General features: G+C 38.9%; 1 protein-coding gene across 2 annotated transcripts in view; it reads right to left on the minus strand.

The window, feature by feature from the left end:
* Ophn1 (oligophrenin 1) overlaps positions 1-24,161 on the minus strand; it is a 378,262-nt gene that overhangs the window by 176,733 nt on the left and 177,368 nt on the right. For both annotated transcript variants that reach the window (XM_006257072.5, NM_001107848.1), the window contains 2 exons: positions 16,070-16,171; positions 8,569-8,679 (listed from right to left, as the gene is read on the minus strand). In XM_006257072.5, the coding sequence (XP_006257134.1) occupies positions 8,569-8,679; positions 16,070-16,171 (213 nt within the window). The remainder of the gene's footprint in view (positions 1-8,568; positions 8,680-16,069; positions 16,172-24,161) is intronic.

Genomic DNA, 24,161 nt, shown 5'->3' on the forward strand with positions numbered 1-24,161 from the left:
TCAACCAAGATGAACTCTCAATCCTAAATATCTATGCCCCAAATACAAGGGCACCTACATATGTAAAAGAAACCTTACTAAAGCTCAAAACACACATTGCACCTCACACAATAATAGTGGGAGATTTCAACACCCCACTCTCATCAATGGACAGATCATGGAAACAGAAATTAAACAGTGATGTAGACAGACTAAGAGAAGTCATGAGCCAAATGGACTTAACGGATATTTATAGAACATTCTATCCTAAAGCAAAAGGATATACCTTCTTCGCAGCTCCTCATGGTACTTTCTCCAAAACTGACCATATAATTGGTCAAAAAACGGGCCTCAACAGGTACAGAAAGATAGAAATAATCCCATGCGTGCTATCGGACCACCACGGCCTAAAACTGGTCTTCAATAACAATAAGGGAAGAATGCCCACATATACGTGGAAATTGAACAATGCTCTACTCAATGATAACCTGGTCAAGGAAGAAATAAAGAAAGAAATTAAAAACTTTTTAGAATTTAATGAAAATGAAGATACAACATACTCAAACTTATGGGACACAATGAAAGCTGTGCTAAGAGGAAAACTCATAGCGCTGAGTGCCTGCAGAAAGAAACAGGAAAGAGCATATGTCAGCAGCTTGACAGCACACCTAAAAGCTCTAGAACAAAAAGAAGCAAATACACCCAGGAGGAGTAGAAGGCAGGAAATAATCAAACTCAGAGCTGAAATCAACCAAGTAGAAACAAAAAGGACCATAGAAAGAATCAACAGAACCAAAAGTTGGTTCTTTGAGAAAATCAACAAGATAGATAAACCCTTAGCCAGACTAACGAGAGGACACAGAGAGTGCGTCCAAATTAACAAAATCAGAAATGAAAAGGGAGACATAACTACAGATTCAGAGGAAATTCAAAAAATCATCAGATCTTACTATAAAAACCTATATTCAACAAAATTTGAAAATCTTCAGGAAATGGACAATTTCCTAGACAGATACCAGGTATCGAAGTTAAATCAGGAACAGATAAACCAGTTAAACAACCCCATAACTCCTAAGGAAATAGAAGCAGTCATTAAAGGTCTCCCAACCAAAAAGAGCCCAGGTCCAGACGGGTTTAGTGCAGAATTCTATCAAACCTTCATAGAAGACCTCATACCAATATTATCCAAACTATTCCACAAAATTGAAACAGATGGAGCCCTACCGAATTCCTTCTACGAAGCCACAATTACTCTTATACCTAAACCACACAAAGACACAACAAAGAAAGCGAACTTCAGACCAATTTCCCTTATGAATATCGACGCAAAAATACTCAATAAAATTCTGGCAAACCGAATTCAAGAGCACATCAAAACAATCATCCACCATGATCAAGTAGGCTTCATCCCAGGCATGCAGGGATGGTTTAATATACGGAAAACCATCAACGTGATCCATTATATAAACAAACTGAAAGAACAGAACCACATGATCATTTCATTAGATGCTGAGAAAGCATTTGACAAAATTCAACACCCCTTCATGATAAAAGTCCTGGAAAGAATAGGAATTCAAGGCCCATACCTAAACATAGTAAAAGCCATATACAGCAAACCAGTTGCTAACATTAAACTAAATGGAGAGAAACTTGAAGCAATCCCACTAAAATCAGGGACTAGACAAGGCTGCCCACTCTCTCCCTACTTATTCAATATAGTTCTTGAAGTTCTAGCCAGAGCAATCAGACAACAAAAGGAGATCAAAGGGATACAGATCGGAAAAGAAGAGGTCAAAATATCACTATTTGCAGATGACATGATAGTATATTTAAGTGATCCCAAAAGTTCCACCAGAGAACTACTAAAGCTGATAAACAACTTCAGCAAAGTGGCTGGGTATAAAATTAACTCAAATAAATCAGTTGCCTTCCTCTATACAAAAGAGAAACAAGCCGAGAAAGAAATTAGGGAAACGACACCCTTCATAATAGACCCAAATAATATAAAGTACCTCGGTGTGACTTTAACCAAGCAAGTAAAAGATCTGTACAATAAGAACTTCAAGACACTGAGGAAAGAAATTGAAGAAGACCTCAGAAGATGGAAAGATCTCCCATGCTCATGGATTGGCAGGATTAATATGGTAAAAATGGCCATTTTACCAAAAGCAATCTACAGATTCAATGCAATCCCCATCAAAATACCAATCCAATTTTTCAAAGAGTTAGACAGAACAATTTGCAAATTCATCTGGAATAACAAAAAACCCAGGATAGCTAAAGCTATCCTCAACAATAAAAGGACTGCAGGGGGAATCACTATCCCTGAACTCAAGCAGTATTACAGAGCAATAGTGATAAAAACTGCATGGTATTGGTACAGAGACAGACAGATAGACCAATGGAATAGAATTGAAGACCCAGAAATGAACCCACACACCTATGGTCACTTGATTTTTGACAAAGGAGCCAAAACCATCCAATGGAAAAAAGATAGCATTTTCAGCAAATGGTGCTGGTTCAACTGGAGGGCAACATGTAGAAGAATGCAGATCGATCCATCCTTATCACCCTGTACAAAGCTTAAGTCCAAGTGGATCAAGGACCTCCACATCAAACCAGACACACTCAAACTAATAGAAGAAAAACTAGGGAAGCATCTGGAACACATGGGCACTGGAAAAAATTTCCTGAACAAAACACCAATGGCTTATGCTCTAAGATCAAGAATCGACAAATGGGATCTCATAAAACTGCAAAGCTTCTGTAAGGCAAAGGACACTGTGGTTAGGACAAAACGGCAACCAACAGATTGGGAAAAGATCTTTACCAATCCTACAACAGATAGAGGCCTTATTTCCAAAATATACAAAGAACTCAAGAAGTTAGACCGCAGGGAAACAAATAACCCTATTAAAAAATGGGGTTCAGAGCTAAACAAAGAATTCACAGCTGAGGAATGCCGAATGGCTGAGAAACACCTAAAGAAATGTTCAACATCTTTAGTCATAAGGGAAATGCAAATCAAAACAACCCTGAGATTTCACCTCACACCAGTGCGATTGGCTAAGATCAAAAACTCAGGTGACAGCAGATGCTGGCGAGGATGTGGAGAAAGAGGAACACTCCTCCATTGTTGGTGGGATTGCAGACTGGTAAAACCATTCTGGAAATCAGTCTGGAGGTTCCTCAGAAAATTGGACATTGAACTGCCTGATGATCCAGCTATACCTCTCTTGGGCATATACCCAAAAGATGCCTCAACATATAAAAGAGACACGTGCTCCACTATGTTCATCGCAGCCTTATTTATAATAGCCAGAAGCTGGAAAGAACCCAGATGCCCTTCAACAGAGGAATGGATACAGAAAATGTGGTACATCTACACAATGGAATATTACTCAGCTATCAAAAACAACGAGTTTATGAAATTCGTAGGCAAATGGTTGGAACTGGAAAATATCATCCTGAGTGAGCTAACCCAATCACAGAAAGACATACATGGTATGCACTCATTGATAAGTGGCTATTAGCCCAAATGCTTGAATTACCCTAGATCCCTAGAACAAACGAAACTCAAGACGGATGATCAAAATGTGAATGCTTCACTCCTTCTTTAAATGAGGAAAAAGAATACCCTTGGCAGGGAAGGGAGAGGCAAAGATTAAAACAGAGACTGAAGGAACACCCATTCAGAGCCTGCCCCACATGTGGCCCATACATATACAGCCACCCAATTAGACAAGATGGATGAAGCAAAGAAGTGCAGACCGACAGGAGCCGGATGTAGATCGCTCCTGAGAGACACAGCCAGAATACAGCAAATATAGAGGCGAATGCCAGCAGCAAACCACTGAACTGAGAATAGGTCCCCTATTGAAGGAATCAGAGAAAGAACTGGAAGAGCTTGAAGGGGCTCGAGACCCCAAAAGTACAACAATGCCAAGCAACCAGAGCTTCCAGGGACTAAGCCACTACCTAAAGACTATACATGGACTGACCCTGGACTCTGACCCCATAGGTAGCAATGAATATCCTAGTAAGAGCACCAGTGGAAGGGGAAGCCCTGGGTCCTGCTAAGACTGAACCCACAGTGAACTAGTCTATGGGGGGAGGGCGGCAATGGGGGGAGGGTTGGGAGGGGAACACCCATAAGGAAGGGGAGGGGGGTGGGGGATGTTTGCCCGGAAACCGGGAAAGGGAATAACACTCGAAATGTATATAAGAAATACTCAAGTTAATAAAAAAAAAAAAAAAAAAAGAATGTCTAAACATTCCTCACTCTCATGAAGAAAAGCTGGATTTCTGTCAAAGGCCCTTTCTGCATCTATTAGGATGATTATGTGATTTTTATCTTTAAGTCCATTTATGTGATTTATTACATCATTACCTTTCATATGTTAACCATCCCTGTATCTGTGAGATAAAGTCAACTTGGCCATGGTGGATGATCACTGTGATGATATATCCTTGTATTCAACTTAGACCTAGTTTACTGAGGTTGGTGAATCTATGTTCACCAAACAAACATAATTTGTTTCTTTCATAACTTTAATCACAACTTACAACTGTTTTGATAATGTACATACTTTCATGCATTCTTTCTACCTCACAAAAGTACAGTATTCATAAAGAAAGAAACTGTCATTCTGGTTTACTACAATATACCCAGTGCCTGGAATCCAGCAAAATCTTGATGCTTCTTAATAAATGAATGAATACTTGTTTTCATATAGTACATATAAAATTAGAAAAATGTGGGCATCAACACATGTATACTCCAGTCTACTCTCATGTGCCATATATGTAGACACATTCACACTTAATAGTACATATCATACACATACAAAGAGATATAATATATATACAAACAATTCAGGAGGGAAAATACTATACAACCAATACCTATTCTTTTCTTATAGAGGATTTTTTTGATCATCCAAATGCACTATTTTAAACTTCTCTGTGATGAATCCCCTATGTAGTTTATCAAAAGTCAGCATATTTTCCAATCAAAATACAGTTTTATAATAAATTAAATGTAATTTAGTTGGAACAATTATGCAAGGTAGTAAAACGGTAGAATAGGAAGTAGAACAGGAAGGGATTAAATGTAAGGGCCGTGAGTTCTTAGCACAAGCTGAAGCATATAGTACATAGTTTTTTTTTTTTAAATTGGATATTTTTTATTTACATTTCAAATTTTGTCCCCTTCCCTGGTTTTCCCTCTGGAAACCCCCTATCCCATCCACTACCCCTGCTTCTATGAGGGTGATCCCTCCTCAACCGACTCCCTCCTGCCTCCCCACCCTGCCATTCCCCTACTCTGGGGGCATTGAGCCTTCACAGGACCAACAAAGCCCAACAAAGCCATCCTCTGCTATACATGCGGCTGGGAGCCATAGGTCCCTCCCTGTGTAATTTTGGTTGGTGGTTTAGTCCCTGGGACCTCTGGGTGGAGGTCTGGTTGGTTGTTGTTCTTCCTATGGGGTTGCAAACCCTTTCAGCTCCTTCACTCCTTTCTCTAACTCCTCCATTGGGGACCCTGTTCTCAGTTCAATGAGAGCATCCGCCTCTGCATTTGTCAGGTATATAGTTTTAAAAGCTTTCTGAAAGCATTAAGGGAAGAAAGCCAAAACATCCAGGCCCAGATGTATTCACAGCAGAATAATATAAGGCTTTCAAAAGACATCAACAAAGAATATTTAACTTGTTCAAAATAAAAACAAAACAGAAAGAGAAACACAAGAAGCTCTTCTAAACTCCTTTTACAAAGCTAGTATTATTGTTTAATAGCAAAACCAGGTAAAGACACAACCACCAAACCAACAGGCTGGATGAACATAAAGGCAAAAATCCTTAATAAAATCCTTCTAAACTGTGTATAGGCACATATCCAAAACATTACCTATCGTGACCAAGTTGGCTTTACCCAGAGATATGGGTTCAACATACATAAACCAATAGATGTAATAAATCATATAAATAAACAAAGACAAAGTTCATATGATCATCTCAATAGATGAAGAAAAAGCCTTTGACAAAATCCAATATGTCTTCATGGTAAGTGTCCTAGAGAAAGTAGGAGTGGAGGAAACAAATATCAACATATAAAGGCCGTATATTGCATACTCACATCCAACATCAGCCTAAATGGAGAAAAAGCTCAAAGAAAGTTCCACTGAAATCAGAAATGAGACAGGGCTGTCCACTGTCTCCACTACTTTCAAATATAGTGCTCAAAACACTAGCTGGAACAACAGAAGAAAATAAAATTCAATGGATATGATATGATATTATATTATACTGATATGATATTATACTTAAAAGATCACAAAAAGTCCACCAGAAAACGAGAAATGGTCAACAATTTCAACAAAACGGTAGGATAACTTACAAAACTCACTAACAATTTCCATATATTAACAGAAAACACATTGAAGAAGAGATCATGAATGCATTTCCACTCACAATAGCCTCAAAAAATACCTAGGACTTAACCAACCAGAGAAGAAAAAAAAGATAGACTTCTACCATAAAAACTTTAAATCTCTGAAGAAAGAGATTAAAAAGACACTAGAAAATTGAAACACCTTCCATGCCCACAGGTTGGTAGATTGTTTTGACAATGACCATTCTACCAAAATTAGTTACAGATTTAATAAAATACCAATCAAAATACCATAGTCAAAGAAATGGCAAAACCTCCTAAGCTTTCAATGGAACTACAAAAGACACTGGATAGTCAAAGCAATCCTGCATACAAAGGAAAATACTAATAGGATTCACATTCCAGATCTCAAAATTTATCACAGGGCTACAGGGGTAAAAACAGCATGGTGCTTGCACAAAATTTAACTTGTAGGCAAAGAGAACAAGACAGAAAATAAATGCAGCAACAGCCATTGAACATTTGACAAAAATACCAAAACTCTTTGCAGAAATCGCATTATAGTGCTGGGATAACTGAATGTCTACATGTAGAAGACTAAAATTAGGCCTATGTCTGTCACTCTACCTAAAATTAACTCCAAAGAAACTGAATATCTTAGCCTGAAACTCTGAAACTACTAGAAGAAAACATGGGCAATATCCTTCCAGGTTTAGGTGCAGGAAAGGGCTCCATTTGCCCAGGATTAGGACAACAATGACAAGTAGAGTCACATAAAACTAAAAACCTACACAGCTAAGGATAAATCCATTGAGTAGAGAGAGGAAGCCCAAAAAGAAGCAATATCATTCATAGATAGATAGATAGATAGATAGATAGATAGATAGATAGATAGATAGATAGATAGATAGATAGATAGATGGGTGGGTGGGTGGGTGGGTGGGTGGGTGGGTGGGTGGGTGGGTGGACGGACGGACGGACGGACGGACGGACGGACAGACAGACAGACAGACAGACAGACAGACAATCTCCCTAAAGGAGGTAATTTATACCTGGCAGTATTAATTTAGCCTGCTACCTGTGGCTGGTGAGGCCCTGCTACCTAGAGGAGAACTTGTTCCTGCCATTTTCCTAAACCAGCCTAATCTGTAACTGCATTTGAAATACTCATCCTTACCACTTATTTTTGGAGTAGAGAATATTACAGAAAGCCACAACTGGTCAGAATTTAGAAATAAATTGATAGTAGAGCCCCTGCCTCCAACCAATACATTTAGAACACAACCCCTAACCTTAAGGGAACATCTGGGAACACCACAGAAAAGGGGACAAAAATATTGTTAAGAAGCAGGAAAGCTATTGTGAAATAGTCTTTTCTTCAAAAGAGGTGGGGTACAGTGAACTAGACTGTTGGGGGGAGGGTGGCAATGGGGGGAGGGTTGGGAGGGGAACACCCATAAGGAAGGGGAGGGGGAGGGGGATGTTTGCCCGGAAACCGGGAAAGGGAATAACACTCGAAATGTATATAAGAAATACTCAAGTTAATAAAAAAAACAAAAAAAACAAAAAAACATACAACAAAAAAAACCAAAACAAACAAACAAACAACCCCCCCCAAAAAAAGGAGTGGGGTATGAGTGTGAGTCTGGGAGGGATTAAAAGAAGGAGTGTGGTGAATATGATCAAGACACATTGTATCAATTTTTCTAATAATTAATAAAATATTAATTTTAAAAGTGAAAAATAAGTATGACATAGGAATTAGGGGAGGGATTAAATCAAGGGAAAAGAAAATGGTCATAAATGAAGAGTAAAATACTGTAAACGTAGTAAGGAAGAGGATGAACATTTCTTCTTTTTAATTTATTAGTACATTGTTGCTCTCAGGTCTCATTACAGATGGTTGTGAGCCACCATGTGGTTGCTGGGATTTGAACTCAGGACGTCTGGAAGAGCAGTCGGTGCTCTTAACCGCTGAGCCATCTCTCCAGCCCAGGATGAACATTTCTAACAGAAGGAAAAACATGCTGTGTGCTGACATTCTTGACATATATTATTCAGCATGAGCATGAATTGATGATTTTATTCTCTGAGCTTCCAATTTTATGACCAAAGTTCTCCACATTTCACTTGGGCAATTGATACATATGTATAATACATTACATGTGTTAGAATATTCACCAACAGACAGAACTTACTGGCTCCACGATATTGAACTTCTTAGACTCCTGGACTTCCTGAATTTGATAAACATAGTCAAGAGATGATTCAAAGAAATTGTGTCTTTCCTTATCCACCTGGAGGTCTGCCTGTAGAAAGAAGGCAAAAAATGTCACAAAGGGGCATGGTCGGTTTTGAAAATCAGGAATGAGAGAATCAATTAGATTCTATAGCTAAAGAGGTGTTGAGTTACCTGCAAATATCCTATTTCTATTGTTTCTTTATTTCCAGTTTACAGACGCGGGTTATGAGAGCAAGAGAGTAAAAAGACTCAAGACCTCCTAATTCTAGTCCAGCATGAAGGAAGCCTGGGAGCCATAAAACAGATTTTCAGATCAAGGAAAAAGCAGAACAAGTTGGAAAAGCTTTCTTCTTAAATGCAACAGAAAATGAAAATCATAGGGAAAAAAACTAGAGTATAGGTGAATGGAGAGAAGCAGAGCTCATAAGAACAGACACCTAGGAGTAAAAGGCACTCAATGCTGAGATGATCACAACCCTTACTGAAGAACTACAGCCGTTTTTAGAATAAATTGCTGAACAAATTCCAGAGAAAACACGGGATTCAAAGGAACTCCATCAAGAACAAATGAAGGCCAAGCCAAGTCCCAGCGAAATAAGCATGAAACCTCACACTAAGCACTTACTTCAGTTTCTTTAGCCAAATATTCTCCCTGCCTTTTAAGCAGAGAGGCAAAAAGGAAAAAAAAAAACCACAATCTGAAGCAAAAGCATCAGAAATGGACTAAGAGAAGGCAGATCCTGTGTAGAATGATAAGGCCATGGATTTTAAACAACCAGGGGAAAATGCAAAGGGTTCTAATGGAAGGAGAGAACGACGTGCAATTAGAAGACAGATGAAAGGAAAGGACAGAAATCTAAAATATTGTAACAGCAATGGAGCCCGCTGTATTGGGCTCACCGCCAGCATGAACAAGGCTGAGGAAAAAATGTCTAGGTCTAGGGCTAAGCACTTATGGGCCCTTGACTAAGTAAGAGTCCTGACAAACTGAGGCAGGGTGCTGAGCAAGCTTGAATGCATATGAATTCGAAGGTCAAAACAAAGAGAATAAATGACATAAAGTAAAACATCTGAGAACTTCAAGACAAAATGTGTAGCATGTGTGTCCTTGGGCTACAAGTGAGGGATGAACCTGAATGGAACAGAGAAACATTTTCAATGATACTAACAGCGCTCAGCAAAAGTAACCAGCCACACAGCTCCTATATACACCAGAAGGACTCTACGTCAGCACACTACAGAAACACTTGCACATCCATGTTTATTATTACACTATTCAAAATATGAACCAACCTAGATGCCTACCAACAGATGGGACAGATTTTAAAAATGAGAGGCATAAACACATTGAGCACTAAGGAAAAACAAAGTTATATAATTATCAGATTACTGAAATAAGGTAAAGTTGGGAAAACAATAGCACAGCACTCTTCTCACTCAGAATCTGGGCTGAATTTATGTGGATTGTGGTTTTGTAGGACAGAGAAGTATGAAAGCATTAGGAGTGAGCAGAATGTCTAAGGGGTTTTTCATTTTGTACTGATATACTGAAACTTTTCAACTGTTCTCTTGACAATGAATATTTCACTTTTTCTCTTAAAAAAGAAATATAATGAGACATGCTCCTCAGTATTACAGAGTTAATAAGATTTTACACAAACAGTAACCACTCAGTGAGATAGTCAAGCTTTATAAACATGTTATATGATCAGAATTATATTGGACACTGTATGTAATGAGATTTCTTATTTAAAGGTAAGATTTTCTAAATAATTAAGGCATAAAGGGAAAGGTTGGAACTCATGGGCATACCCTTAGGAACTATTTTATCCAGAGTTATAGGCACATGAAATACTTTAAACAAACAATGCTTTCAGAAAGTTAAAACTTACAGTAAAATATGATGTGATCTTAACCTAATTATAGCACACTGAAATCCTGAACACAATGTAATATACTTTCAGACTTTAGTGCACAGTATAAAATTAAATAATTTAAGATCTTAGTGATTCATAAATATCTTTATAAATATAAACATTCATACATTGTTGTAGATGTGGGACACTGAAATGAATCAGTACTGGCAAATGCCCCAGTTGTAGAAATCAAATTGCCATGTATTTTAGCTGACTAATTGGTAGCATGAATCTTTTCTCCCTAGTTCTCTTACAGTGTGTATTTTATTTATAAATATATATCACTTATCAGAGTCTATCTCTTCAAATGATTTATTTTCCCATCACTTTATGTCCCCAGATTATTAGTTCCTATAGGGCTGGGACACTGTTCTTCATGGTTTTCAGTTCTACTGTTTCTGAATAAGTGTTAGTTATGATTAATTAAATCAGATGCATGGAGATTTTGGGACGATTGGGAATTTCACAACTCTTTGTGTTGAATTGGAATATAATTCAATATATAACTTTGAAAAACAATGCTGAAGGTGTAAAAGTAAAACTGTCTATATCTTAGTGTAAATATCAGCCCTGCTCTTGTGGGAGCCTGGCCATGTGTACTTGGACCCACCAGAACATACAGAGATAATGAGGGATGCATAGGATGGGAAAAGGAATCTGTGACTCTCAGAAAGTTAAAGATCTGTTGCTTAGGTGTTGGTCATCTAGGTCATCTGTATTCCTCTAAGATGGACCTTTCTACTGGGGTCAAGTTGTTATATTTCAAAAAGGAGTTGGAAATTGCACTGTGAAGTGTTTCTCTAAGGTGTCTTTCATATGAATTCTTTTTGTCTATTTGAAAAAGGAATATGGAAAAGGATAGCTAACCTCCAGTTTGAAAGAAAGGACCTCTGGGAAGGTGTGGCTGTGTCTTGACATAAATAACTTCTACATTTAAATTTTATTTATAATGTATTATTGCTATCCATCCCCAGTTTCTGAGCAAGGTAACGAGTGAAGTAGTTTTCTTCTTCTGGTCTCTATGTTACATATATTGAAATATCTGTATTGTAAAATTAAAAAAATTGGAGCATAGCTGGATCTTTATTTTCTGTAGTACCAACTTATTCATACCAGAGGCAGGTGTGGAGTGGCCTAGGGGCAGAATGGGCTGAGGAAGAGAAAAGTCCTGCTAAGATGCATGTTCATACTGTGTTCCAGTTTTCCACTGTATAGTTTAATGGAAGAAAAGGTCTCACAAAATCTATTGAAGAATAATGAATTAGGCCTGTTTTAGTTGTTGTTGTGTAAGTTCACAAATTCTCCTATACAATACATCTTTCTCTGACAAATTTTCTCTTCTGGTATATTTTGATATGTGGCTAGGTTTATAAATTTCTTAAAAGGTAGCATCCTTTTATTCTAGTAATCGCAGGGATTAACTTGATAACAATTAAGTCTAGACTTTGGATGAAATGTTTAGAAGATAGGGTATATTAAAATTTGTTGTGGAAATTAAAAAAAAGAAAGGATCATGGAATGTATGTTATGAAAGCTGAAGTGGGCACTAGTGGAGAAAGAAGAGAATCAGCAATGGGAGGATGGAGGACTGGGTAGAGCAAATAAAAATATAATAATGACATATATGCATGAAAATGTCACAGTGAAATATATTCATTTGCATACTAAAAATTTTAATTTTTAGTTTTATTTTTTTAATTTTTTCACTATCCACATCGGCACGTCAAATGATGTTATAATTGTGCCAGTCTTGTCAAGTAACTATTTTGGTGAGATTTCACGGATGCCGTTCCCCGCATCAAATCTAGGGGACACTATGTTAAAACTCCTAGGAGATGATGTCAGAGAAAATCTGGCCACACATGATGATATTAACACATATGACAGTACTTAAGAGTCTGATCAGCAAAACACAAGGTTGAGATCACCGTGAGCTGTTACAAAACAGGACGAGGGAGCAGAAGATCTACATGACTTTAGGCTGACAGGGCTTTTAAATATATCGAAAGCATGGTTGGTTGAAAATATAGATATGCAAAATGTCATTAAACTAAAAGTGTGTGCTGTACCAAAGGCACTGTTAAAAGAATAACCTAGATATGTGCCTGGAGCACTGTAAAGCTTGTATCTGATACTGGGTTGGCACCTAACATCATAGAGAGAGCTCTTTTAAAAGACAAAATATCTGATCAGACATTTCACCAGAGAAGGCAGGTGGCAGCTAAGGATATAGGAGGATGCTCAATATTGCATGACATTGGTAAATTTCAAATGACAAGAGAAATGGAATACCACTGCACACCTATTTTTACTGGCTAACAGTAAAAACCCTGAGAACACCAAATGCTGATAAGGATATCAAGCAAAATAAAGTCTCAGAGCTGGTCAGAAAGAAGAAGGGTTACGTGTTGGGAAATAGCAGGCTCTTACAAAATAAAACATAGGCTTACAATGCCACCCGCCTTTCTTTGTACTCCACACGATTTACCAAAAGAACCTCAATAGAATCTTCACACAAATATTTACCATGTTCATATTAATAACTGCTAAAATTCAGAAGAAAAATTCTTTCATAGGATATAGGATACATACATGGTACAGGCATTAACAACAACTCTAAAAAGAAATGAGCTATCGAGTCTTAAAAAGTGCCAGCAATTGATACATATTGCTAAACAAAAGAACCCAACATGAAAAGGCTCCATACTGTAGGATTCTAATGACATGATATTACAGAAATGACAAAAAATATGAAGTCCACAGAAAGAGAAATGGCTGCCTGGGATTTGAGGTTAAGTGAGAGTGGAGTCGATAGAATTTCAGAAGAGTAAAGTTATTCTCCAAGACAGTACACAAGACATGAATCATTATATACTTGTCATATCCAACAGAATGGGAAAAAAGAGGTATAACTCAGCGTCACCATGCCTGCCTAGCAATGTGCAGGATTCCATAGCCCACCAGAACATAAGACCCATTGGCTCACCAATTGTAATAAATGAACACAAGATCTTGTGATAGTGAAAATATGTGCCAGGAATCTTTATCTTTGTACTTCCCATTCGTCTTTTTTCAGTTTTCTTTTCTTTCTTTTTTCTTTTGGTACATAAAACCTCTTTGCATTATTTGTTATAACCACATGTGAATTTATAATTATCAAATACAAAGGTAAAGAGGAAAAATCTTGTGTAGGGCCATAGCCCAGTGCATATTCCTCTTCGCCCACTCAAAAAAAAAAAAAAGCCTAGCGCTATCCTATGTAGGGTTTCCTGACCTCTTTCACACCATTCTAAGAGAGAAGGTAATGTAACAAAGGTAATGCAACAATAAAACTGAAAATGATTTAACAATGATATAGTTCTTTGTTTCCTTCTGGGGTACAGGATGTCATGTAACCTAGACTGGCTCCACACCCTGTATGGAGCCAAGGATCACCTCAAATTCATGAGTTCCAACAGCAGCCTTCACACTCTCTCTTCCTCCTTCTATCTCTTCAGCCCTTCTTATCTTTCCTTCATTTCTAAGGCAGACTCTCACTATAAAAATAATTATTATGTAGCCCAGAGTGCCCTCACATTCACAGTACTCCTCCTGCCTCAGGCTCTTGAGTGTTGGGATTATAACCACTACCCACCACACCTAGCTAAATAAAATACCTCTAAAAATAAAAGCTCTTTGTTTAGAAAAAGTGACTGACACAAGTTCTCTTATTTCACTTTTCAATAAACAGTATAAGGGCTGCAGCCTTGCTAATCAGAAATGTCAACAAAGGCTGACTGTGGTGGCTCAAGCCTACCAGCCCAGCCTGTGGCAGTGGCAGGGAGACTTCTGGGGATCTCAGGACATTCTGAGGGAGATCCTATTTGAAAGAATCAAAATTTCCAAAGTGTCAACAAGGACACCTACCCAGCATATAAAATGGTCAGAATATTTAAAACGCCTTCACAGAAACAAAACAAAACAAACAACAAAAACCTTCAAACTATGTAATATATTCCTCCCATGGGTCCTTAAGACTAGTCCCAGATTTCGTAGTCACTTATAGGACTCACAGGACTGGGCATGAAGCATACGGTCATAATCCCAGATGGCATTTATTTTAGTGAAAGGATACAAAGAAAAATCATCGCAGAGGAAAGGTGTGAGGACCCCATCTACAAGAAACTGTATGTAACCCTCCAAGAGATTCCTTAGTAGTTTCACAAAGGATGCATAAAATTCCTTTGGGTAAGTTTTAACAACCCGCAAAAATAGCTGCCGGGGGAGGTTCTTTAGAGACTGATGATCCTTAGGTTTTCATTGATAAAATAGACACTCCCTGCCTAACATGTGCTATAATTCTAGACTGATTTGAGAAAAGCCACACTGTCTGCACAGGCAACTTGTGCACAGAGAGCCACTATTATCATTTAGGGAACCATTTACAGAAATATGGGAAACCAGTTGGGTTCCCAGCTGCTAAGCAAGGACGAACCCTTATTTTATGGCCTCTCTAAAATGTCCTCACCCTTCTTGTGTTCGGACAGCATCACTTTGGAAATCATCCCTGTGCTCTCATTGCCTGCTGCAGGTAATAAATTTTTCTCCATGTTCTGACGTCTTGGCTATATTTTCTTTTCCTTTGTTGTTGTTTTTGTTGGACCAGTCAAGATGGGAGCCCGCTGCATTTGATTATTCTATCTCATCTCTCACTAGTCTGTTAGGGTAATACCAATTCTCAACAAATCACTTCTCAAAACTATCTCATGCCTTTCTGCCTTGAGGCTTAAACTAGCCTCTTTCTAGGGCAATTCTCCATTTCTGTTTGTCATTTTTTTTATCTTTTTTTCAAATGATTATCTCAAATCGGAAAGGCAAGTTTCTTCCACAAAAGGATTTCCTCCATCCAGTCATTAGTCTTCACCTCCACATTCCCCCGGTCCCTTAAGACAATTATATAAGCATGCATTTTATAATGCAGAAAGAGCCTTGTGCTATGAGATTCGTGCACATTTTTATATTAGAATCCCAACTAGAAGGACAACGACATTGAATTAGTGTCCCTCTAGCCTTGTTCCACCCAGCATAATGATTTGGTAGATATCTATTAAATAGTGGCTTGGAGGAACTGGAGCCACTGCTGGTCTCACAGAAGCAGTAGCCCTAGTGCAGTATCCCCTATTCCCACCAAAACAATCAGTGGAATACCACACGGGGTACTTCTCATATACCAAATAAAATATTACCTTTTCTCTATCCCAACATAGAATCTAGAACCACAGACTTGGAAACTCAGAATTGAAAGTAACACCCAAGATCCTTGAGTACCATTCTTCCACACAGTGGGACTGAAGCCAGGAATAAAGTTCCTTACTAAAGGAAGTTAGTGGAGGGGCTGGTGTAATACTCAGAAAGCCTGGGACATAGGCCTCATGTATTCTCTGTGAATGTTTCTATGGCTCCTGTTAAGCCATCTTATGGAAAAATCTCACAACCAGAAATAACTAGTTTTTAAGGCCCAGCACAAGAAGGGAGTGGATTAGACTTGGTGAACGTACGTACCTCTAGCAACTGAGACTCTTTCTTTTTGGATGACAGATGTAAGTGCCGGTCCAGTAGGGAGTAAAACCTCTCACCATCCTTCTCAAATTTCTTCTTCCTCTCCTAGACATAGAAGAGAAGCTTTGCATTAAATCTCTATCATTTAATACTATGGACTTAGAAATGAGAATGAAAGGTACAATTTCAGGTTTCATATAGTCAGTTCCCACAGCTCCTTGGAAGGAAAAAAAACACTACAGTCAGTGCAGAATATGCTGTTTTGCACGGGTCTCGGGTAGGTTTGATCTCCTCAAATATAACCCGAAATCATTCTACCTGTGCCAAAGACAGGTCCTACGGGTAGAGCTGAAGCCACTGCAAGCTCTTGCTCCAAAAATGCCACTCAAAGGGGGCCTCTGTTGCTAAAACACTGGTGCTTCCCTTCTGTGTTTTTCACATATGAGTAGCATTCATTTGATCTTTTAAAAAGAAAAAAAAGGAAATGCAAATGTGAAATAAATATACCCAGAACAGTGAATCTGTATGCTGTATGAATTCAAACAACCTCAAACAGCCTGTGATCCAAGACAATAGGAATCCAGGGCTACCTCTTCGAATGAATTCTTTAGGATTATTGAAGGATCCACGGAATCATATTAAAAGCTGGCACGAGTGGAATCCTGGAAGATTTAGATAGGAAACAACACTTTATAGCTAGCTTTATGGCAGGTGGAGAACCCAGCCCTTCACTCTCCTTGGGGATGAAATGTAATTAACTTCTCTGCTGCTCAGCACAAGTCTAAGTCACAAAGCTCCTAAAGAAACACTGACAATACACAGTTGTCAAAGAGTCATTGTTGTGATTTTTTCTCAGCTTAACAGGATCTCGGGTTATTTGGGAAGGGGATCCTCAGTTGAGAAAATGCCTTCATCAGACTGCCTGTCAACATGTCTGTGTGGCATTTCCTTGATGCATGGTTGACGTAGGAGGGCCTATCATAGTGTTGAGTGGTGCCACCCATGGAAGTGGTCCTGGAATGTCTATGAAAGCAGTACTGGACAGGCTATGAAGAGCAAGTAAGTAAGCAGCATTCCTCTATGGCTTCTACCTCAGCCACTGCCTCCAGGTTCCTGCCTTGAGTTCCACCTTGGCTTCCCTGAGTGATAGACTGTAATCTGTAAGCCAAAGAAACCATTTTGCTTTTGGTCATGGTGTGTCATTACAACAGTAGAAACCCTAAGGACAGTCCTGAACATGTTTTGGGGAGGATTGTGTAAGAACTTTAGAAACTTTGGGCTAGAAAACCCACTAAGTGTTCGAGCTTAATGAACTATTGTGGTAATTTAGAAGAAGTGCTGACAGGGATGCCCTCTAAGACTGTTTTTACTATGCTGACTTTGAGGAGTTACCAATACAAAAAAAGTATTTCTTTGCTTATATATTTTATTAGATATTTATTTATTTTTATTTTTATTTACATTTCAAATGTTATTCCCTTACCTGGTTTCTCGGACATAAGCCTCCTATATCCCATCCCCTCTCCTTCTTCTATAAGGGTGTTCCACCTCCCCCACGACCCCTCTCCCTACCTCCCCATCCTGACATTCCCTTAAACTGGGAGGTCCACCTTTGGCAGGACCAAGGGCTTCTCCTCCCATTGGTGCCCAACAAGGCCATCCTCTGCTACATATGCAGCTAAAGCCATGGGTCCCTCCATGTGTACTCCTTGGGTAGTGGTTTAGTCCCTGGGAGCTCTGGTTGGTTAGCATTGTTGTTCTTATAGGGTTGCAAGCCACTTTAGCTCCTTCAATCCTTTCTCTAAATCTTCCAATAGGAAGAGTATTTGTCACAGTCAGGCTGAGCCTCTCAGTAGACAGCTGTATCCCCAGGTGGGGCAGGCTCTGAATGACAATTCCTTCAGTCTCTGCTCCCAACTTTGTCTCCATATCTCCTCTATGAATATTTTTGTTCCGCCTTTTAAGAAGGACTGAAGCATTCACACTTTGATAGTCCTTCTTCTTGAGCATCACATGGTCTGTGGATTGTATCTTGGGTAATTCAAGCTTTTGGGCTAATATCCACTTAACAGTGAGTGCATACCATGTGTGTTCTTTTGTGACTGGGTTACCTCAGGATGATATTTTCTAGGTCCATCATTTGCCTATGAATTTCATGAAGTCATTGTTTTTGATAGCTGAGTAGTATTCCATTGTGTATATGTACCACATTTTCTGAATCCATTCCTCTGTTTAAGGGCATCTGGGTTCTTTCCAACTTCTGACTCTTATAAATAAAGCTGCTATGAACATAGTGGAACATGTCTCTTTGTTATATATTGGAGCATCTTTTCGGTGTATGCCAAGAATGGTATAGCTTGGTCCTCAGGTAGAATTATGTCCAATTTTTTGAGGAACTTCCAGACTGATTTCCAGAGTGGTTGTACCAGCTTCTAATCCCACCAACAATGGAGGAGTGTTCCTCTTTCTCCACATCCTTGCCAGCATCTGCTGTCACCTGAGGTTTTTTTTTGATCCAATTGATAAGATATAATTGCCCACCTATGCATACAAAACCGTGTAAACATCCATTTCTTAAGAACATTCATAACAACCTGTAAAGGTACAGCCTGGAATCTTTTTTTTTTTATTAACTTGAGTATTTCTTATATACATTTCAAGTGTTATTCCCTTTCCCGGTTTCCGGACAAACATCACCCTCCCCCCTCCCCTTCCTTATGGGTGTTCCCCTCCCAAACCTCCCCCCATTGCCACCCTCCCCGCATAGTCTAGTTCACTGGGGGTTCAGTCTTAGCAGGACCCAGGGCTTCCCCTTCCACTGGTGCTCTTACTAGGATATTCATTGCTACCTATGGGGACAGAGTCCAGGGTCAGTACATGTATAGTCTTTAGGTAGTGGCTTAGTCCCTGGAAGCTCTGGTTGCTTGACATTGTTGTACTTTTGGGGTCTCGAGCACCTTCAAGCTCTTCCAGTTCTTTCTCTGATTCCTTCAACGGGGGACCTATTCTCAGTTCAGTGGTTTGCTGCTGGCATTCGCCTCTGTATTTGCTGTATTCTGGCTGTGTCTCTCAGGAGCGATCTACATCCGGCTCCTGTCGGTCTGCACTTCTTTGCTTCATCCATCTTGTCTAATTGGGTGGCTGTATATGTATGGGCCACCTGTGGGGCAGGCTCTGAATGGGTGTTCCTTCAGTCTCTGTTTTAATCTTTGCCTCTCCCTTCCCTGCCAAGGGTATTCTTTTTCCTCATTTAAAGAAGGAGTGAAGCATTCACATTTTGATCATCCGTCTTGAGTTTCCTTTGTTCTAGGGATCTAGGGTAATTCAAGCATTTGGGCTAATAGCCACTTATCAATGAGTGCATACCATGTATGTCTTTCTGTGAGTGGGTTAGCTCACTCAGGATGATATTTTCCAGTTCCAACCATTTGCCTACGAATTTCATAAACTCGTTGTTTTTGATAGCTGAGTAATATTCCATTGTGTAGATGTACCACATTTTCTGTATCCATTCCTCTGTTGAAGGGCATCTGGGTTCTTTCCAGCTTCTGGCTATTATAAATAAGGCTGCGATGAACATAGTGGAACACGTGTCTCTTTTATATGTTGAGGCATCTTTTGGGTATATGCCCAAGAGAGGTATGGCTGGATCCTCAGGCAGTTCAATGTCCAATTTTCTGAGGAACCTCCAGACTGATTTCCAGAATGGTTTTACCAGTCTGCAATCCCACTAACAATGGAGGAGTGTTCCTCTTTCTCCACATCCTCGCCAGCATCTGCTGTCACCTGAGTTTTTGATCTTAGCCATTCTCACTGGTGTGAGGTGAAATCTCAGGGTTGTTTTGATTTGCATTTCCCTTATGACTAAAGATGTTGAACATTTCTTTAGGTGTTTCTCAGCCATTCGGCATTCCTCAGCTGTGAATTCTTTGTTTAGCTCTGAACCCCATTTTTTAATAGGGTTATTTGTTTCCCTGCGGTCTAACTTCTTGAGTTCTTTGTATATTTTGGATATAAGGCCTCTATCTGTTATAGGATTGGTAAAGATCTTTTCCCAATCTGTTGGTTGCCGTTTTGTCCTAACCACAGTTTGCCTTACAGAAGCTTTGCAGTTTTATGAGATCCCATTTGTCGATTCTTGATCTTAGAGCATAAGCCATTGGTGTTTTGTTCAGGAAATTTTTTCCAGTGCCCATGTGTTCCAGATGCTTCCCTAGTTTTTCTTCTATTAGTTTGAGTGTGTCTGGTTTGATGTGGAGGTCCTTGATCCACTTGGACTTAAGCTTTGTACAGGGTGATAAGCATGGATCGATCTGCATTCTTCTACATGTTGCCCTCCAGTTGAACCAGCACCATTTGCTGAAAATGCTATCTTTTTTCCATTGGATGGTTTTGGCTCCTTTGTCAAAAATCAAGTGACCATAGATGTGTGGGTTCATTTCTGGGTCTTCAATTCTATTCCATTGGTCTATCTGTCTGTCTCTGTACCAATACCATGCAGTTTTTATCACTATTGCTCTGTAATACTGCTTGAGTTCAGGGATAGTGATTCCCCCTGAAGTCCTTTTATTGTTGAGGATAGCTTTAGCTATCCTGGGTTTTTTGTTATTCCAGATGAATTTGCAAATTGTTCTGTCTAACTCTTTGAAGAATTGGATTGGTATTTTGATGGGGATTGCATTGAATCTGTAGATTGCTTTTGGTAAAATGGCCATTTTTACTATATTAATCCTGCCAATCCATGAGCATGGGAGATCTTTCCATCTTCTGAGGTCTTCTTCAATTTCTTTCCTCAGTGTCTTGAAGTTCTTATTGTACAGATCTTTTACTTGCTTGGTTAAAGTCACACCGAGGTACTTTATATTATTTGGGTCTATTATGAAGGGTGTCGTTTCCCTAATTTCTTTCTCGGCTTGTTTCTCTTTTGTATAGAGGAAGGCAACTGATTTATTTGAGTTAATTTTATACCCAGCCACTTTGCTGAAGTTGTTTATCAGCTTTAGTAGTTCTCTGGTGGAACTTTTGGGATCACTTAAATATACTATCATGTCATCTGCAAATAGTGATATTTTGACCTCTTCTTTTCCGATCTGTATCCCCTTGATCTCCTTTTGTTGTCTGATTGCTCTATCTAGAACTTCAAGAACTATATTGAATAAGTAGGGAGAGAGTGGGCAGCCTTGTCTAGTCCCTGATTTTAGTGGGATTGCTTCAACTTTCTCTCCATTTAGTTTAATGTTAGCAACTGGTTTGCTGTATATGGCTTTTACTATGTTTAGGTATGGGCCTTGAATACCTATTCTTTCCAGGACTTTTATCATGAAGGGGTGTTGAATTTTGTCAAATGCTTTCTCAGCATCTAATGAAATGATCATGTGGTTCTGTTCTTTCAGTTTGTTTATATGATGGATCACGTTGATGGTTTTCCTTATATTAAACCATCCCTGCATGCCTGGGATGAAGCCTACTTGATCATGGTGGATGATTGTTTTGATGTGCTCTTGAATTCGGTTTGCCAGAGTTTTATTGAGTATTTTTGCGTCAATATTCATAAGGGAAATTGGTCTGAAGTTCTCTTTCTTTGTTGGGTCTTTGTGTGGTTTAGGTATAAGAGTAATTGTGGCTTCATAGAAGGAATTCGGTAGGGCTCCATCTGCTTCAATTTTGTGGAATAGTTTGGATAATATTGGTATAAGGTCTTCTATGAAGGTTTGATAGAATTCTGCACTAAACCTGTCTGGATTTGGGCTCTTTTTGGTTGGGAGACCTTTAATGACTGCTTCTATTTCCTTAGGAGTTATGGGGTTGTTTAACTGGTTTATCTGTTCCTGATTTAACTTCGATACCTGGTATCTGTCTAGGAAATTGTCCATTTCCTGAAGATTTTCAAGTTTTGTTGAATATAGGTTTTTATAGTAAGATCTGATGATTTTTTGAATTTCCTCTGAATCTGTAGTTATGTCTCCCTTTTCATTTTTGATTTTGTTAATTTGGACGCACTCTCTGTGTCCTCTCGTTAGTCTGGCTAAGGGTTTATCTATCTTGTTGATTTTCTCAAAGAACCAACTTTTGGTTCTGTTGATTCTTTCTATGGTCCTTTTTGTTTCTACTTGGTTGATTTCAGCTCTGAGTTTGATTATTTCCTGCCTTCTACTCCTCCTGGGTGTATTTGCTTCTTTTTGTTCTAGAGCTTTTAGGTGTGCTGTCAAGCTGCTGACATATGCTCTTTCCTGTTTCTTTCTGCAGGCACTCAGCGCTATGAGTTTTCCTCTTAGCACAGCTTTCATTGTGTCCCATAAGTTTGGGTATGTTGTACCTTCATTTTCATTAAATTCTAAAAAGTTTTTAATTTCTTTCTTTATTTCTTCCTTGACCAGGTTATCATTGAGTAGAGCATTGTTCAATTTCCACGTATATGTGGGCATTCTTCCCTTATTGTTATTGAAGACCAGTTTTAGGCCGTGGTGGTCCGATAGCACGCATGGGATTATTTCTATCTTTCTGTACCTGTTGAGGCCCGTTTTTTGACCACTTATATGGTCAATTTTGGAGAAAGTACCATGAGGAGCTGAGAAGAAGGTATATCCTTTTGCTTTAGGATAGAATGTTCTATAAATATCCGTTAGGTCCATTTGGCTCATGACTTCTCTTAGTCTGTCGACATCTCTGTTTAATTTCTGTTTCCATGATCTGTCCATTGATGAGAGTGGGGTGTTGAAATCTCCCACTATTATTGTGTGAGGTGCAATGTGTGTTTTGAGCTTTAGTAAGGTTTCTTTTACATATGTAGGTGCCCTTGTATTTGGGGCATAGATATTTAGGATTGAGACTTCATCTTGGTGGATTTTTCCTTCGATGAATATGAAGTGTCCTTCCTTATCTTTTTTGATGGCTTTTAGTTGAAAATTGATTTTATTTGATATTAGAATGGCTACTCCAGCTTGCTTCTTCTGACCATTTGCTTGGAAAATTGTTTTCCAGCCTTTCACTCTGAGGTAATGTCTGTCTTTGTCTCTGAGGTGTGTTTCCTGTAGGCAGCAGAATGCAGGGTCCTCGTTGCGTATCCAGTTTATTAATCTATGTCTTTTTATTGGGGAGTTGAGGCCATTGATATTGAGAGATATTAAGGAATAGTGATTATTGCTTCCCGTTATATTCATATTTGGAAGTGAGGTTATGTTTGTGTGCTTTCATTCTCTTTGTTTTGTTGCCAAGATGATTAGTTTCTTGCTTCTAGGGTATAGCTTGCCTCCTTATGTTGGGCTTTACCCTTTATTATCCTTTGTAGTGCTGGACTTGTAGAAAGATATTGTGTAAATTTGGTTTTGTCATGGAATATCTTGGTTTCTCCATCTATGTTAATTGAGAGTTTTGCAGGATACAGTAACCTGGGCTGGCATTTGTGTTCTCTTAGGGTCTGTATGACATCTGTCCAGGATCTTCTGGCCTTCATAGTTTCTGGCGAAAAGTCTGGTGTGATTCTGATAGGTCTGCCTTTATATGTTACTTGACCTTTTTCCCTTACTGCTTTTAATATTCTTTCTTTATTTTGTGCGTTTGGTGTTTTGACAATTATGTGACGGGAGGTGTTTCTTTTCTGGTCCAATCTATTTGGAGTTCTGTAGGCTTCTTGTATGCCTATGGGTATCTCTTTTTTTAGGTTAGGGAAGTTTTCTTCTATGATTTTGTTGAATATATTTACTGGTCCTTTGAGCTGGGAGTCTTCACTCTCCTCTATACCTATTATCCTTAGGTTTGATCTTCTCATTGAGTCCTGGATTTCCTGTATGTTTTGGACCAGTAGCTTTTTCCGCTTTACATTATCTTTGACAGTTGAGTCAATGATTTCTATGGAATCTTCTGCTCCCGAGATTCTCTCTTCCATCTCTTGAATTCTGTTGGTGAAGCTTGTATCTACAGCTCCTTGTCTTTTCTTTTGATTTTCTATGTCCAGGGTTGTTTCCATGTGTTCTTTCTTGATTGCTTCTATTTCCATTTTTAATTCCTTCAACTGTTTGATTGTGTTTTCCTGGAATTCTTTCAGGGATTTTTGCGATTCCTCTCTGTAGGCTTCTACTTGTTCTCTAAGGGAGTT

The sequence above is a fragment of the Rattus norvegicus genome, chromosome X (genome assembly GCF_036323735.1).
Source record: "Rattus norvegicus strain BN/NHsdMcwi chromosome X, GRCr8, whole genome shotgun sequence".
Lineage (NCBI taxonomy): Eukaryota > Metazoa > Chordata > Mammalia > Rodentia > Muridae > Rattus > Rattus norvegicus.